This window comes from Athene cunicularia, assembly GCF_003259725.1.
Source record: "Athene cunicularia isolate RWA chromosome 4 unlocalized genomic scaffold, athCun1 chr4_part1, whole genome shotgun sequence".
Lineage (NCBI taxonomy): Eukaryota > Metazoa > Chordata > Aves > Strigiformes > Strigidae > Athene > Athene cunicularia.
This window is the reverse complement of record NW_020799098.1, coordinates 25,776,972-25,794,877: the sequence shown is the minus strand read 5'-3', so window position 1 is coordinate 25,794,877 and position 17,906 is coordinate 25,776,972. Positions and strand designations below refer to the sequence as shown.

General features: G+C 40.3%; 1 protein-coding gene across 2 annotated transcripts in view; it reads left to right on the top strand.

Moving 5' to 3' along the window:
- The window catches only part of BEND4 (BEN domain containing 4), a 29,256-nt gene extending 11,959 nt beyond the window's left edge, over window positions 1-17,297 (top strand). For both annotated transcript variants that reach the window (XM_026847332.1, XM_026847333.1), the window contains exons 3-5: window positions 8,487-8,578; window positions 12,523-12,763; window positions 16,028-17,297. In XM_026847332.1, coding sequence (XP_026703133.1) covers window positions 8,487-8,578; window positions 12,523-12,763; window positions 16,028-16,245 — 551 coding nt within the window. In that variant the 3' untranslated portion in view covers window positions 16,246-17,297. The remainder of the gene's footprint in view (window positions 1-8,486; window positions 8,579-12,522; window positions 12,764-16,027) is intronic.
- The last annotated feature ends 609 nt before the right edge of the window (window positions 17,298-17,906 follow it).

Sequence of the window (17,906 nt, the reverse complement as noted above, 5' to 3'; positions counted from 1 at the left end):
AGTTCTACTGAAAAAAAGAGAAATATTTTCATTCAGTGTGTTATTTTTGTCTTGTTTTGAAAAATACTTAAAGATTAGATAATTCCTGACAGGATTTTGGCAGACTTTTCATTGGCTCTTTAAGGTTTTGAGACCATCAAGAACAGGGGGAAGTATTCCATCTATATGAGGAGAAAAATGTCTCCTAATCTATTTCCTCTGTATAAAAATTACTAGGGCTGTGATACATTCCCAATAGTAAAATTAATGACTTATTTGTGAGACTGCATGTAAGACCTGGTTTAAACTCTCTAATATATAAGGATATTAAGCAGTTCTCCTTCGCTGTTGTCAGCGGGATTTTCTCACAGCTTTCAGCCTACAAGGGAGAAAATATTTCCAGGTGGTTAAAGCAAAGTCATGAGTGAGGGTTTGCCTCCTGGTGCTCCAAGTTTTGCTGCATGGTTTTGGACAAACCAGCCTGAAAGTAGTGAAAACATACAAATAAGTGAGATGAAGCAGTGTGTGATACATACAGTAATTACTCTTACTTTGTTGGCTAGGCAACAAAAAATGCTTCAGCAAACTGTGTGAGAATGGGGGTGACAAACCCCTTCAAATGTAGAGAAGTGTTCACCTACAGAGGCTACGTTCATGGTGTCTGGAAGTAGCCAAAGCAAAGTGGGATTTGCAGGTAGTTAATATCAATGTAATTGAAAAAGTCAGATAAGTTTTCCAGAAGGTTTTGTGTGCCCAAGGCTTGACTCTTTTTCCTGACTATATCGGATGATCTAATAAAAGATATTACTTTTCCCTACAAATCCTGTCTCCTTTATACTTTCAGAGCATCACATTTCCAAAGAGCCTACCACAGCAGCAGTGTAGATAAAGCAGCCATCAAGGGTTATGACGAACACTTTTTCATGTTGCGGGTTTTTTTGTCCTTTTTCTTGATGTTCACATTTAACCACTTCTTTGGTTTCTCTTGATGTTCTGGATGTTTTGGTCTGATCTCTGGCCTTATTCTGCTGTTCAGCTTCAAAGTGTGAAGTTACTTCAGGAAGAGAGAGCTTCGAGCACGGTCACCCAGTGTTTGGCACAAGAACCCCTTTGAATTTGCAGCACGGCTTTGCTTTCAGCTTGGGGGTACTGGCTTAGTTTGCTAAACCAGCCTTAGTACAAAAACTGACTGAAACACCTAACTGCGGCAGACCAGGTCTTTATTAATCTGTTTTCTCCACGCTTCTGGGTAGAAACCCATGAGAATTTGGGGGTCAGGTTTCTTAGCCTACCTTGGGGAGCAGGAACTGGTGGGAGTTTTGTGGGGAGCTGTGTTTCAGCCTGGCGAGGCTGAACTCCCCAGTCTCAACTTTGGTTTGCATTTCACATGTCAGCATTTGGCATTTTAGTGACAAACTGCTGTTCCTGCTCACTGGTGGCTCCTTGGTTTCCCTGTTAGCTGTCAGCAATATAAATGTGTAGAGGAGTTTACAGAGGAGGTCCCTGCTTCATGGCTGAAAGGGAGGACAAGAAGAGATACCTTCTGTTAAGTAGAAGGAAAGTGAGGAAGCACTGACAAAAATAAAAGCCACATGAGCACGTGGCAGTATCACTTGAATGAGAGATGCACAGTTGCCTTGTTTTACCTCTTTTCTTCTGTTGTTTAGGCAGAGGTGTACATCCCAGGGGCATATAGAAGGGGCACATTCTTTCTTCTTTCTGGAAGAAATATTTTTGCAAAAGAAAATTAAAAGAAATACAATGGCTTTTCAGATGAAGATTAACAGAAGTAAAATGGTTTTCCACTCCATCTGGAAAACACAACTAAGTAGGATTTTAAAAGTAATGGGATCTTTGATGTAATTTTTTTCTCCCTTCCCTGCTTTTGGCAGGCACATAGGTCAGTTTAGCCAGTCTTTAACACCCTTTTGTGTGTAATGTGGATTCTTATGATTTCTGATGGCTGCTCTCACTACAAATGGGTGCTGGTTTTATTTTACCATCCAGTTACAAATATTCAGATTTGTAGGGTTTTGTGTACTAAGATCAGTTCCTCTTTACTAACCCCCATCTCTCCTTGCCCCTCTCTCTTTTTCCAGCTCATTGCACCCCAACCACTTGTCTTCATGGCCCATCCACGCAGCTTTCACTGGCTTTCAGCTGGCTATTGAAATAAATGAGCATATGAGCTGAAATAATCCAACCCCTGTTATACTGCACACTTGTCCAAATCTCAGGCAGAGAAGGCATCTCCATTAACGTTATAAGAAATTCACACTGCCATGTAGTTCGTCAGCAGGTTCACTATCATTTGTTACATCTTTTTGACAGTCGAGCATCAATTTAAAAATGCCCTACAATGAACTCAGAGTGAAGCATCGCTCAAGGTCAAGCGAAGGAGGACGCGTTGCAATGCTGAGCCAGTCTTAACTAACAGCTGCTGGTCGGAGCGGGGTGGATGTAGATGCACACCCTTCTCAATTCTCCTCCTCTCTGGCAGGTCAGAAGTAAATGGTCTTGAGTCCTAAGGGATTCATCTTCTGCTGTGCAAAACACCATGAGGAATACTAACCTGTGTTGGCTACAGGCCACAAAATCTCATTAATGAACAGAATAACCAGGATTTCTTACTGTTTGCTTATGGGGCTGAGGCTGCTATGGGGAGACATGCAGCCAAGCCAGGAATGAGCCATCTCTTCTTGCTAGGGCTGTCTGATGCCATGGGAGAGGTTGGAGATATACATTATTTACATTGGAGATATGCCTTATTTACAGCAAGCCCAAGTATCCCTTCATAGCACGGTGCTTTGGCAATATAAACATCCCTGGGATGTGTTACACCGGAGGCCACATTTTGGGGAGGATGTATGGGAGCCTTCATTATGACAGATACCAATACAAGTGATTGTGGCCCAATAACATTTATAATAAGCAAAAATCTAGCCCAAACCAATAATAGAGATGTTCTTGGCACTTCATAAAAAGTTCAAAACAATTATTAGAGCTGAAGGTTAAAAAAAAAAAGAAAAAAAGAGTGGGTAATAATTGGAATTGGGGAACATTAAAAGCATGGTGTGGAAGGCCACAAAAGACTATCTAGGAGGAAAAGTTTTCTGTTGGTTACAGAAATAACCAGCTTAGAGGGAAAGCAAAGGAACAGTTAGAAACTTAGTAAGTGGGGTAGAGGGAAAGTTAATGGTAATGGTAAATGGTATCCGTCAAGAGTAAAATGATGCAGTCACACCAATATGATGATGATGTTAAGCAGGTAGAAATGTTTCCCATTTCCACTGTTAACTCTGGGTGTTAGCACATGTTTAACTGTGACTTCAGGTGGGACTGCAGCCTTGGCTGTCTGCTGCAAAAACAACTGAAGAGCTTGTTAGTCAGTGCCAGTGTTGCCAGCCTTTTTAGAAATGATAAAGAGATGCTGATTTCAGCCCAGGTTGTCAGACCAGAGTCAGGAGTCCCTCTCAGACACTGGTGTCACCAGGATAGCCACAGCACAGGCTGCCAGGAGCAGTAACTGCTTGGGCACACCAGCTTCTCATCCTTAAGTGCACATCAAATTATTACCAAAAGCATTAGGCAGGTGATACCACAGCATGATGCTTCCAAAATCATGAGATTTGGGCAACTCACTTCAGGAGCTAAAACAAAAATGAAGGTGGACAAAGAGGACTCTGACTATGATTTTCTTCATGTTTTGGAATATTTGAGATGCTCCATAAGACTGAAAGATGCAAATACTGTGTGACTGTTTTTTTTAAAAAGGATACATGAGATGTCCCAGATGATTGTAGGCTCATTGGCCTGATACTGAGCCCAGACAAACTAATTGCACAACTGATGCTGGCTCCAATTGACAGAGTACTAAAAGACAATAATCGAGTTAGTACCAGCCAACATCTTGCCAAATTATGGTTTTTGATGAGATGAAAAGTTTGGTTGATGAGGGTATTGCAGATATTCAGGGTGTTACATAACATTATATTACAAAGACTGATTTTAAAAATGCAAATATATTTGTATTCAGGAAATTGCCATGATGCAGATTAATTTCTGGAGGGATTCTTTGTGAAACTGTTCACAGCCCATATTTTTAATACTTTCATCAGTGAAGGAAAGCATATAATCATTGCTCACAGCTTGCAAGTGGTGCAGAGGTAGCAGTGAGTGAGGAAGATGAGAGGTGACAGACTTGGCCGAACATGGTGCAGCATTACCGTATGTTGAGGCACAGAGGGCATCACTCTACTTGGTTTCAGCCCCTGGGAAACAGACACTGAGAAAGGCTTTTGGAGGACGTGGTGGCTTTCTTGCCGAGTATTCAGGCACAGCATGGCCAAAAGGGCTGGTATGGCCTTTGGATGTACAGACACCTTAAGTAGGTGTAGGGCTCTGCTTTTAGCACGAGCCCAGCATCTCAGGAAGGTCGGTGTTGAGCTTAGCAAAGAGAAGATGGAGAAATTACTTCATCACTAACTGTATGTATATAATAGGTGACAGAGGTTTTCCATTTCTTTTCCAAAGATTTTGTAAAACCCAATCAAAGGAAAACAAAATGCAGACTTGAAATAAGGTGTGTGTTTCTGAGGCTGAAATAGCACATACTGTAATGAGCCAAGGGTAGAAACTGCATCGCTAGGAGTTGACAACTTGAGTTGTACTGTGTTTTACCCACTGATGCTGTCTGGTGCAAAGAGGATTTAGTCTGGGGAGTTGCTGTGCTGTGTGGCAGGTCAGACTGAGAGATCACAGCCCAGCTTTTGTCACTAGCACAGTCGGTGGCCACCACACTGTTCAACTATTTATTAGAAATTAGGATACTCTGCAGAGAAAGCTTTGACAAGCTACGCTGAAGCAGCACTTGTTACAGCATGATGCCTAGAATAACAACAGAGTCTTGTAACTTGGATCAATAAACAGCTAAGACCTGCCACCTCTTATGCATGTCCTGCTTAGTCACTGCTGAGCATCTTAGCAAGACCAGCCTTCCCCAGCATGCTGTCCTGTGCAGCACCTCCTCCTCACGCTTTAGCTCCTGCTAGGATCTCTTCACTCACTCAATGCAGACCAGGTTACTTTGCCACTTCCATTGTCTTTTCTGAGACACTGGCACTTTGAGAAAGTAAAGGCTGTGGAAACTTCTTTCTAATGGGCAAGAAAATTACTGCCTCCCCACAGGCTTTCTACTAAATTATAACAAGCAAGTGTTATTTCAACATTAGTGTCTTTCCCATTGGTTACAGTAGGCACAGATCCTTGTTGGTGTTGTCAGTGATAGTGGATATGTGCATAAGCCTGCAGAGAATCCGCTCTCAGGGTTATGATCTTGTTAACTCTCTAGAGACCACATCAAAGTCAAAGACATACAAAATAAGTAAGCTAGTAGGTTTAAATGATTTTTCATTCTCATAGTTGGGAGCTGCAGGCTCTTAAAAGTTGTTTGCTGCAGGGTTTGGAGGAACCAGTTCCTCTTGGCAAAGAGACTATTTGCAGAGCCAGAAGAGGGACACAGAAGCAAAACCAAAGCTTTGACTTTTGGCCTTGTGCCGTCCTCTTTGTGGCTTCCTTCAGTTAATACGGCAGCCCAAGAACCCTGGCTTTGCAAGTAGCATCTGGTGTTTGAAAGGCTGAGGTTGTTCATACCAACAGCAAAGTGTGACGTACATAGGCTTTACAAGTCAAAAGTACTGAGAGTCCTCCAGACTCTAGAATGATAACAAAATCATACAATTTTGTGCTTGAAACATTACTGCTTTTATGAAGATAGCAGTATTTATAAACTTCAGCCAGCAATTAGTACCTTCATATTTCTCATCAGTAATGAGAAAGCATTTTAGCAGCAGAAAACAGTTAAAGTAGGGCTGTACTTTGTCTGCTGGGGGCACAACAGGTTAAATAGTTTCCTGTTGTCTTCTTTCTTGTGCCCAATCCCTTTGGAAGAACATAGGTAAATGCATCTTGGGATAGCCTGCAAGTGAAATTACTTACTGTGGGTAAAATACCATCATGCTGTGAGATCAGCTCTTAAAAATCAGAAATTTTTGATGCATTATATTCCGTTCCCTTTCAGGCCCCATGTTCCACATAATTACAGGTAATAGTACCAAGTATGGTTGAGAGCCATCAGATCATCACCAGGGACTTTTACTAACAGAGATAACCAGAAAAGCAAGTGCAAACTTCACAGGCTGTTTTGAGCACAGCTTCGTGGGGACTGAAGAAGTGTAAAGTTTCCAGGTACTGCTGATGCTTCAGCAACTATGTCTCCAGTGAACTTGCTAAACAAAAACATTTAGACAGGGCAGAAAAAGGATACTTCACAAGTATCTCTGATTTCCCAAGTATCACTCAACTGTCCTCCAAGTCCAAGAATCAGGCACCTTCCAGGCAGTAGTACAACCACCATCAGAGCTTCTTCCACCCTTACAGTCACCTCGCAGGAGGTGTCTGGATCTCACAGAAGATGCTGGTTGCCCGTGTTAACTTCCACCCCCATGGGAGGTTTTGCTGACCTTGTCACAGGGTTTCTGACACTGCCCCAGGCAGCCTTTGTGATCCTCGTGCCTCTTTCTTGGACACCTACTTAATGAGAAAGTAACCTGTGCAGGGGCATTCCTAATTTAATCTTCGTTTTGGATGTGCCAGACAGCAAACACGCACAGACTGTAAGAAAAAGGTCTCAAAATACAAACTTACCCTTCAGCCCATCTGCATGGGAAAAAAAACCCAAAGTTATTTTCTTTTCCCCACATATGCTTTCCTGTATCTAAAAATGGGAAAAAGACAAATCCTTTCTTTGCTACACCTTCTTATGAATATCCAGTGTACTAAAACGTTACCTGTGCTTATTTTTCTCCTTTATTCCATGTAAGAACTTGTACTGAATTTTTTGATTGCTGCCATATGCTAAATATACAGCTCTCATTACAGGAAGGCCACAGAACATGTTGGTGGGACTATTAAGCTTGACTGCCCTTCTGACTTTTTCAGAATTGAAACATTTTCTGAAACCATCTGATGACACTTAACAGTGTCATCCAGGCTCTCCTGCTCATGGCAGTGTCACTGCGTAGCAGCTACACTACTGAGACTCTGACCTGGTCTAGCAATAAGCAGTGATGTCACTGGAGAAATAAACCAGGTACAAGTCACTTGAAATGCTAACTTTCACCTAACGCATAACCTTCTAACCTCCTATGGCAAAGTGTAATATACAAATGAAACAGGAGTAAATACACTGATGGGTTGTCTTTATAGAGAAGTCAGCATGGAGCAAAACAACGTAGGATTTATTATTTATATCAGGCATTTGCATTTGACTTCTGTATGTGGGCTGCTGGATGTAACACTGCTTAGCCCTTAGTAAAGGGTCTGTTTTGGTGTTTTGCACCCCATCTGCCTAGACAGGGGCATAGTTGCTGTGTAGTGTGAATGCCCAGGGAAGAGTGCAAAATACCTGTAAATCCTACCTTGAGACATTCTCAGTGATTTCAGTGCTTGCTTTGAGATTGCTAGCTTAAGACAAAGCCCCAACCACCACATTTTTCCAGGTGTAAAGGCTGAATGCCAACAAATAGTAATAATAAAAAAAGAATGAACACTCGAGTATTGTATCTGGATATTTAGCTGAAGCTAACATTATCTTACAAAAACTACCCATACAAAATGTTAGAGTTATAATGTACCTTAAAAACAATGCTTATTTAGTCTTGCACAAGTCAATCATGATGTTGGGTTAATATCTGTTTAATTCTTCTACAGTGTTTCAGGCTCAGGAGAAAAGCACTGTATCTCAAAAATACTCCAGAGTTAATCAGGGATGTGGCAGCATCTGCTTAAGAGAGACCCGTAATTGAATCATCCCTAATTAACCTATCACCTCAGCAGAAGGGAATAGGATGTTGGTACCACTACTGAAATGGATGAGAGTGATGGGAATGGAAAGGGCAGAGGATGAGGGAAAATGAAATAAAGCAATTTGCTTAACACCTAGTTCTATAACAAATTTGGGAGGAGGGAGGGAAAAGACATTAAAGTATGTGAATCATTAAATCTGTTCAGTATAGTTAATCAGACTGTAGTTTCAAAAATATTTCATCATGTTTACGTGTTAATCAGTGCATGATTTAGGTCCAGGAAATATTTTCTCCTTTGTATGGTTTGGGCTGTTTACAGTATTTACAATTTTTTTTCTTATTACTGCTGACCTAATTGGTATTTGTAATAATTATAACTTAAAACTAGGGAAAAAAACGGTTTGAAAACTAGTGGGCAGAAAGTAAAAGCAATGTAGGAGATCTCAACATAGGAAACACAAAATTTGTTGTATATCAATTGAATGAAATGTCTGCACAAATCAAAATGAGAAGTATTTCCTATTTGAAATAAATCTCACAGATGTACAAAACAGATCCTGAAAAACACTGCTTGATTTAATACTGGTTTTCTATTTTGTGCTAGATAGCTAATATACAGTAATTGCAATTTGTTTCATGCAGTGCCCTGCCAGACTGTTTTAGACTATTTGAAGACTGTGCTTCAGCATCACAACCAGCTGATGGTACCACAGCCAGCAGACCATCCGACTGAGGTAGTATACAGTGAAGACAAGCTTCATCTCTTTTATGTTTGACAATTCATTGAAAACATGTAGGCAAATAAATCAGTAGGATCTGGAAGAATATATTCAGTAGTAAAAATGTGTGAAATCTATTATTAAACTGTCATTCTTAAGTACAATAATCCCCCAAATGGAGGACATTCACTAGTATAATTTAGGATGACTTTACTGAGCAGCATGTAACTATTTCCATTGGCACCAGCTACCCTTGCCTTGCCTTGGGTATTTTTTTCTCTCACTTTTCCTCAGAAACATCACTTTTGTTGGCAGATTTTAGGCTAGGGCTAGCCTGGTGAAAACTGTAGCTGAGTGACTGACGGTGACTCTATGCAGTGGCTGCCAGTGCACCCATGCATGAGGGGGTACCGACATGTTGTCTGTATGGACACAGGCACACACATGTGTACAGTTAATATAGCTCTAATGCAGCCCTGAGATGTTAACACTAAAATACACATTTCCTTCATTTTGCAGACAGACTCAAATATAGACCTCTGCAAGTCTTTGGAGTGCTCTTGCTTTTCAGAAAGCATCCTAAACAAAATGTTGAGGGTTGACAATTTTATACTTGATACAGAGTTTGGAGATTTTTTGTAATTATGATCTGTTTAAAAGTGCTGCAGTGAAAAAGCAGGAAGTTTTAAGTCCTCCCCTTCTCTAGAAGCTAGATGTATAGATTTATCTGTCAGCTCTAGTGTAACTCATGTTAATTTTGCTCCAGTGTGTTCCTATCTAGGCTTATAAAAATGCCTCAAATGAAGTGTTTTTGTTGAGACTTTTCTAGTTTAGACCGTCTGTATTTGAGGCTCTTGCTGTGCATGTTTTCGTATATGTAGTGTATACATGTCATTACTCATTATTCACAAAATGAGATCAGAAGAGGGAAGACTTAGGTCTAGTTGGACCTCCCTTTGCACATAAATGATACGAAGTGCAAGCCTCACAGAGCCCAGCTTACCATAGTTTCACTGACGATGCTTTGCAGCAGTTCAGGATGTGCATCACTTTGCTCCTCCATTCAGTTTTATGCTGTGCAAATTGATATGTACATATATATTTATATATATATCATTAGCTGTTATCACTCAAATATATTCCAAGGATTCATATTCCTTTTTTTAATGCTCTTTTGCTTAACTAAAATTTTCAAGCACTGTAAAAACTGAGGCTGTTCTGTAATGTCCCACATGGAATAACTTGTCATGATGTGACAGAATTTTTTATTCAATTAAACATATAAATTCTAATCTTTTATTCATAAGCTTAATCATGTACAAATACAAGCATGAACACATTTGTACTTTGATTCTTCCTTCAGGGTCTGCTTATTTCATTTCTGGAAGGTTTTCTGTTTGTTTTAGTTTAGTGACTGCTGGACACACCAAACTTCATCATATATTTACCGAGAATCTTTTGCCTAGAAGTGCTTTACTTTCAGAGGTTATAATGAAAGTGTATCTGTAGCAGGGACCCAGTAATTGTTTAACAGACTAGCATAACACTATATCATGCCTTTGGAGAAGAATGAGGAAAAATATCCTAAATTTCAGGGGGAATAAGAGAGGAGTATAATAAAATTGGGGCTGAGGAAGTTACACAAAACGTATTACCTTCTCCTCAGTTAATAGTTATATGAGCACTCATGAAATTTAGATGTTGGGCCTTTCTGCACCTTAATTTCATCAGTGCAATACATTTAAATACAGCGGTAGCTTCTAGGATTGCTTGCTACTTAACAAAGCCACCTATGAGCATCCATCCCTAATGCACATGAGCAAGCCTGCAGCCTTACCCTGTGCTGTTACAGGCTTGCATTGCATTACTGTTGCCTGCTAGGGCTGAAAAGGAGGGCAGTGCCTACAGTTAGCTGCAGATTCTGCTTTGCACCAGTATCGTTAAGGTCCTTGCTTCACTACAGTTTTTTGATAGGAAAAAAAATAGGTTTCAGAAATCTTAGGTAGGAAAATCATTCACTTTATATAAAAGGGTTGCAGAGCTAACTGTTGGAAAAAAGTAAGTACTGACATGGTGATCAGATGGTCCTGTGTATTACCTATGTTGTGGAACAAGCCAAGGAAATACTAGTGTCAGCTCCCCCTGAGATGGGGTGGTCACAGTTGCTTCAGCATAAGAGTATAATACCCCCAAAGACCTTTCCATGTTGCCCCCAGCTCTTCCTCCTTCCCCAGCCTCTTTACCTTGTTGGCAGAGGATGAAGAGCTGGGCTGGATAGAGGGTGATGTTCTTTCCATGGCGGAGTGCCTCAGACATATTACTGGGGCATGTGTACCTGGGAGAAATTAAAGCAGCTTCTTGTATCATGAGTGGAGGGAGAGGAACTGACCCTGGCCCTTTTGCAGTGCTGAGAAGAGACAAGTGAAGTGTAAAGAGAAAGTCTCAGATGATGACAGCGTTGAACTATAGGTGAAGGGTCTTTCTCTTAGGGATTACAAGCTTGGATTCACAAGCTACAGGGGGAATGAAGAGTTGATATGTTTGGGGGGGAGAGGAGGGGCCCCTCTGGCAGACAAATCCCATCTCTTCCCTTACATTTTGTCTTCCTTTGCAGAGTTTTGAATTTGCTTGTAGCTGTCTTTGCCAGTAGTTTGCATTGAGGCGTACAAATAGCACAGTCACATAGGCTCAGCTCCCAGAGATGCTAACCCTCCTAGGATGCGGTGGTATCCTAAGTCATACAGATTCTCTAATCATCACAAATCTTCACTAAATTCAACTTTCCATGTATTTATGAAACTTGCAAAGAAGTTAAAAGCAAATGCCCAAGGAAAAATTTCAAAGATACTCCCAAGCTATCTCACAGGATGCTATACTAAATACGTGAAAGGAGGCAAGGGTAGTCCTTAAAATAGTTTTCAGGTATCAAAGATCTGGAAGCCAGAAGTTTGCAACAGTTGCCCACAAGTGCAGCAGGTGGCTGATTGCCTCTGGTGAGCATGGTACCCTTGTTTCTCTGGGAGCTATACAAAGATTTTACTAATTGTGCCTCCAGATTTATGTGTTTTAATAAAGAGGTGTAGCTATAAAAGTGAATGAGTCTCTAGGAGGGTGTGGTTTGGCTTTTTTGTGTACTTCAATTATTTCAGGTATATTAACAGTACCATTTTACGTTAATTGGGTAATCCTGAACTATAGCCTTTTATGGACAACAAGAATTAAATACAATTTAGGTACAATTGACTAAAGAGAGCTTATATTTGTGTGGATTACAGGAACCCCCATAATTAGTCCCCCAGCATTCATTTAATGTTGGAATATTGAAGCATACAAATTATAAAGGTTAAAAGCAAAATTTCTTTCCAGCTGACACAGCAGCATTTCTGTAAAGCTATAATTTGAGTTAATGCGGCATTCATTAATAGTAATGAATCTTTTAGTTTTCATAGTTCCTTTATTTATTTTCTTTACATTTTTTACAGTAACATAACTGCTGTCAAGTTTCAGGTGTGTTCTACAGAAGTAATAAATTTATTATAAAAATAGACCAAAAGAGTCACCTCTGAAGTAAACTGTCAGCTGCGATGAAGTGATCCATTTGATCATGTTCTTCAAAGACCCTTTTTATGCATTTTAACAGATTAAGAAGAAAGGTTATACTTAAATAGTACATCCAGCCACTGGTTCTTAACTCTTTTCAACCTGCTTGTTAAAGTGGAAATTATCAATAGCCACCTCTCAAAACATATTTCTCGTACCTCACCAAATTCAAGTTCTAGAAAATGGAAACATAATTTTAAAAGTACTCATTCTCACTAAGAGCAATTACCTGCTCACTTCAGGATGTGTTTCACTGTCTGTATTGTGGCTAGTTAAAAAGTGTATTTTTTACTGCAGCTGACATCTTTGCTTATTTGCCTTGTAAAATAAGCAATGGAAATGTTTCTCTTCTTTTTCAGGGGAGCAAGCAGTTGCTGAACAACTACCCTGTCTACATCACTAGTAAACAGTGGGATGAGGCTGTAAATTCTTCCAAGAAAGATGGACGACGGCTCCTTCGCTATCTCATCAGATTTGTTTTCACAACCGATGAGCTTAAGTACTCATGCGGCCTTGGAAAAAGGAAAAGGTCAGTGCAGTCAGGAGAGACAGGTCCTGAAAGACGTCCTCTGGATCCAGTAAAAGTAACATGTCTCAGAGGTACTGCATCTTTTCGCTCAGTGTCCACCATATGTGATCTCATTTCACCACATTGGCTCTGGCTCAGTAGAAGCATTTGGCTGACAGTTGCAGAACTAGAAGGGGTTTCACAGGCAGGATTCAAGCAGCCAGAAACCCTCTGCTTTTTTTTTTTTTTTTATATACATACATATATGTATGTATGTATGTATTATATATGTGTTTTGGGGTTTTTTTGAATGGGAGAAAACAGGGCTGCTTATTTAAGAGAGGAGACAAATACAAGGGCACATGACACTGATATACTTGAAACAGCAAAAAAGGAAGAATCAGACAATCATGTTTGTTTACACTCTTTTATAGTAAACTAACAGGGCATTCTTTAACACTGATATACAGCAAAATTAACCAAAGGAATATTTATAGCCTAATGTGTAGTAAGCATATGGCGCTGAAGGCCACAGTGCATCATTGGAGCTAAAAGTTAACTGAGTTTCAGAATAGACTTGAACATTTTATAGGGCCAAGAACATCTACAGGTTCATTACATACAAGGTGTATGCAAGTATGTTGTCAAGGATTTAACTTCTTTTTTTGAGTACTGATGCAACATTGACTGAAAAAGTTAGGGAACAACTTTTCCCCATATTTAGCCTGAGAAGGAGGGGGAGTTTTGCAGGCATTTCACAATGTCAGAGAGTAGGGGTACTGGACAATCCAGAGAGAGAGTCCAGACTGAGAAGAATTAATTGCTGTGGCAGTTCATACTTAGATTTGCTAAAACTGTTCAAAAGGCCTGGTATAGGGCTTTATAACAGAACATAGAAAACAGGACTTTTTAAGCCCAATTAAGACCATATTTATCATATCAGCATCTGCATTTTATAAATGCATATGCTTATCATTTCTTTAATTAACTCATAGTTAACTTTATAGTATTTTGTGAGCAAATACATGAAATTTTGATAGAACTGACTTCAAAAATGTTTTACTAATCAATGCAGTGTAAAAAGCTGTATTTTGGTCAGTCAGTGATAAAAATACCTTTAGTTATCCAGCTGAAGTCCCAAATGGTTATATACATCAGATGCAGCCTCTTCCCATCTAGGATAGAAGAATCAAGCAAGGCCAAGTAGACTAGACTTGTAGTTGGGGAACATTGATGTAACCAGGTAATGAACTCAGATTTTACATACAGCCAAATTAGTCAATGAGGCTCTTTTTTACTACAAAGGGACATGTTAACCTGTTATATGGTGCTCTACCAGACCTTATTCTCTATCAGAGCTTAATAGAAAGGCAAATCCACTGCACACTATGCTGCATAGAGGTCTGGAGAAAGATTCAGGGTCCCAGCAGTTCTCCTGGAAACTAAAGGCTGAATACAAGTGTTAACCATTTATTAAATGACTTTTAATTACACCTAGTAATTTATGCACAAGCAGATTGTTAATACCCTTTTCTTCCCCTTTATTCCCCCTGCCTCCCACCAATACTAACAGTAAATCCACCTGTAGATGGACTTTTGCTTATGGCCGCTCTCTTTTCTGTGGTCCTGGACATACAGAACATGTGGAGCAGTCCTTGGGAGAAAGGCCAATTTCCTTAATTGGCAGAAGCTTGAAGAAGCAGCCAAAACATTCAGTATCTATGGTCCGGTTAAGAAAGCAGAATAGTCAGCTCTCCCTTTGGGCTTTTGTGGCTGGGTGGGAACATGACAGTTTTCTCTGGTGCCAAGAGTTGGCCACTGGCTCCTACCCAATTGCAAGCTAAGGTAACAAGTGTCTGACTAATTCTCAGCACGTCTAATTATGCTTTTTCACCACAGCAGAGAGTAAAAACTGCTTCTCTCTCTGCACTCAGAGTAGTTTAAACATCTATAAACATGTTTAATATATTCCTACAACTGACTGATGTCTGGAACCAGCTTTAAAACAGCCTGTCATGCTTAAATTACAGCATTACTCCTTTACGTGGTAACCATTTTTCTGAGAAACATACCAGTCTGTGGAGCCCCATGTGAACATAACTAGGTAGGAATTATTTTGCCTGTGTGGATTTCCAGGGAAATGAATTTAAAACAGAGATAGCTATCACTTGCAGACACACTGCTGGAGGAGCTATGCAAAAATCACGTCCTAATTGTCCAACAGATGAGATACCTTGCAGGCACGGGAACTCGCGTAGAAGCACAGCATTCCCTGGTCTCGAGATGTGGTGACAGTAATGAAGTTACCTTACGCCACTTATTGTGCTGTTGGCTTGTCAACAGGAGAAAATAGAATTTAAAAATATCCTGGGACACACAATACTGCATGAGGGAATAACTAATGTTACAGAATAAATAAGAATCTTAGTTTCCATATGAGGTGCAGTGTATCCAATATATCTAATAAGGCACCCTCACATTTAAAATCGTATTTGGACTTTTCAAAGTCCAAATACACCTATTTGAGCTATGTCTAGCAGTTACAACCCCAGAATTGGTAAGGTGCCTTCTGCAAGTTTAGCATATTGCATGTCAAAAAATCTGAAAAATAAATTATAAAAAATGTAATCATCACATACAAATAGCTGTATGTGAAAGCAGCAGCTACTTAAATAGCCAAATCGCACACAGTACAATTCATTTTCTCCTGCATTGAAAACTATTGCAAGGCTTCCCAAATTAGCCCTCTCATCTCGTTTAGCTATTTATAAGGCCAATTTAGTCTCTGAAAAATAGGTGTCAGATTCAGAAAGATGGAAAGAACAGGACTTAAAATGAAAGATACTCCAAACAGAAAGGAGCGCCAAACTGAAATACTAGGGACAGTTTCAAGTGGGTTGTGGGCTACTGCAGCCTGCAGGTGTTGAAGCAGCCAGCAGAGGGAGATCATAAAGGTCCACGACAGTAATCACCTTAAGGTATAAATACACAACAGGTTTACAGTTAAATACATCCCAGTTCACGTTAACTTTCACATGTATTGCACATGCTAAATCACAGCTGTCACTTCGAATTATTTCTTTTTATTTCCACAAGAAAGGAATTTTATCTCCAGGTCCCATGTGTCACATAATTAGCTCAGGTATAACAACATACACTGCATGTGGAGAAACACAGTTGTACAGAAATAAAATAGGTCCAAGTGGCATTATCATGGCATCCCCCATAAGGCTTTACTTCTGCTTAAGTAGAGCAGTAATGGCCCCCTTTCTTATTTCCCATGAGCTTTTGATGCCTGGGTGATAACAGATGCTGCAAAGACAAGTTGGTTTTTATCCTTGCGTGTTTTCCTGCAGAGTTCATTAGGATGCATTGTACTTCCAACCCAGACTGGTGGATGCCATCCGAAGAGCAAATAAACAAGGTATTCAGCGATGCAGTAGGACATGCTCGTCAAGGGCGTGCAGTGGGGACTTTCCTTCACAATGGAAACTCCTATTATGACGGGACTGACCATCCAGGATCACAGGATGAAGTCTTCAATAGAGGTATGCAAGATGGATCTGGTGATTGATGGCAGTGAGAAGAACCTCATACAACAGTAGCAACCACTTAATTTAGGAGAGACTATTTGTTAGACATACTTACCCTGCTGTCATTTAAGAGTCCAAAGCATGTTTGAACACATACTGCATACATTTCAGCTTCTCCATCCTACCATGTCCCAGTTAACAGAAATCCATTTCAAGACCTGCTCAATGGGACTTCTCAGTGCCTATTATTTGCAAATCCTTCACAGCACTCTCAAAGGGAAATTGCAGTTCATTTCATCTAGTTCTAGAGGAAAGGTCATTTAAAAACTATAAAAATGTCAAAAGAAATAGCAGCTACTATCTCATCTGCCTATTGATAACAATCCCAGGTCTGGACCTAGAACAGCTGGGTACTATTTGCTTTACCTGGGTAGGAGATGTAAGAACAAGTCTGCACACATATAACAAAAAAAAAAAGAAGCAGTCTCCCGTTTCCTAACAGAAAATAACATAAATGCTACCTTAAAACACCACATAAGATGGAAAATTCAGGGACTTCCTTTAGCCAACTCTGCCAGGAAATTAAGCTTCCCAGGTAAAACAGCAGTGCTTGTCAACAGCAGAATCCTTCAAAGACCCAGAAAAATAACAGGCACTTCTAATAGATAAAAATTGCTTTGTACATCTGATAGACACTATATTTATCTAGATTTCTAGGGGATTAGAGTTGATCATGACAGTTTTATTAAAACAAGATTGCTAAAAACAAATTGTCATTTCAGAAGATGGGTTTTGCTTTGTCTCTTCCTATTCTGCAGCCATATTATATAGCTTTAGAGGTTTTAAATTGCCTTTTCTTGGTTTTGCTTTCATTTGTGTTTTATATCCATTCCTTGAAATAGATGAGGCAAGGTGCTAGCCTTAACAGTCAGATGCTCAATATTGTGTTCAGGGAGGGGTTGGGTAAAAAGAGCCTAGTTTAAGCTTCTGTTGTGAGTAAACATGGGGTCCAGACTAACAGCTGTAAGAAAAGAGCTGTGCTAGAGCAGAATTCACAGTAGTGAACAAGGCTGGAAGCAGATACCAAATTTTTTTTTTTAAATCTACTAAAACCTTTAATTTTAAAGGCTTAGGAGTCCATTGTCCCTCCAAATTGATGCACTCCAGAAATATACAATGCCAAAGAAACAATACCCTTTCCTTTCCACGTCAGGGTGTTTCCATCTCCTTACCCTCATCTGGTCACTCAGGCCAGTGCTGGCATTCTTCACAGCCTGAACCAGCTCTCCTTGAGGCAACATTTCCCCACTGACAGGTATAGGGAACTGGTTTTTGGAAAGAAAGTTCACTTCACTTTTGACCATCTTTAGTGCTACCTCATCAGCGTTGACTCTCCTGAACGCATATCTCATACTCCCCAGCTTTCCTAACCGCCTTGTGCAAGCCGCAAGAGAAGCTACTAATTGCTCCTTTTACCCTTCTCTCCTTCCTGCCCTTCTCCCTGTGTGCTGGGCAGGGCAGGAGACACCAACACCTTCCTCAACGATCAGGAAGGGCCCTCTGGGGAAAAGCACCCCTCTAGCTCCAGCCTGACCATGGATGGAGGACTGAGGCAGTCTCTCAAAGGTCGGCTTGCCCACATGATAGCTTCTTCCCACCATCTGCCTCCTCTTTGCCTGCAGTTGTGACTGGTTTCTCATGA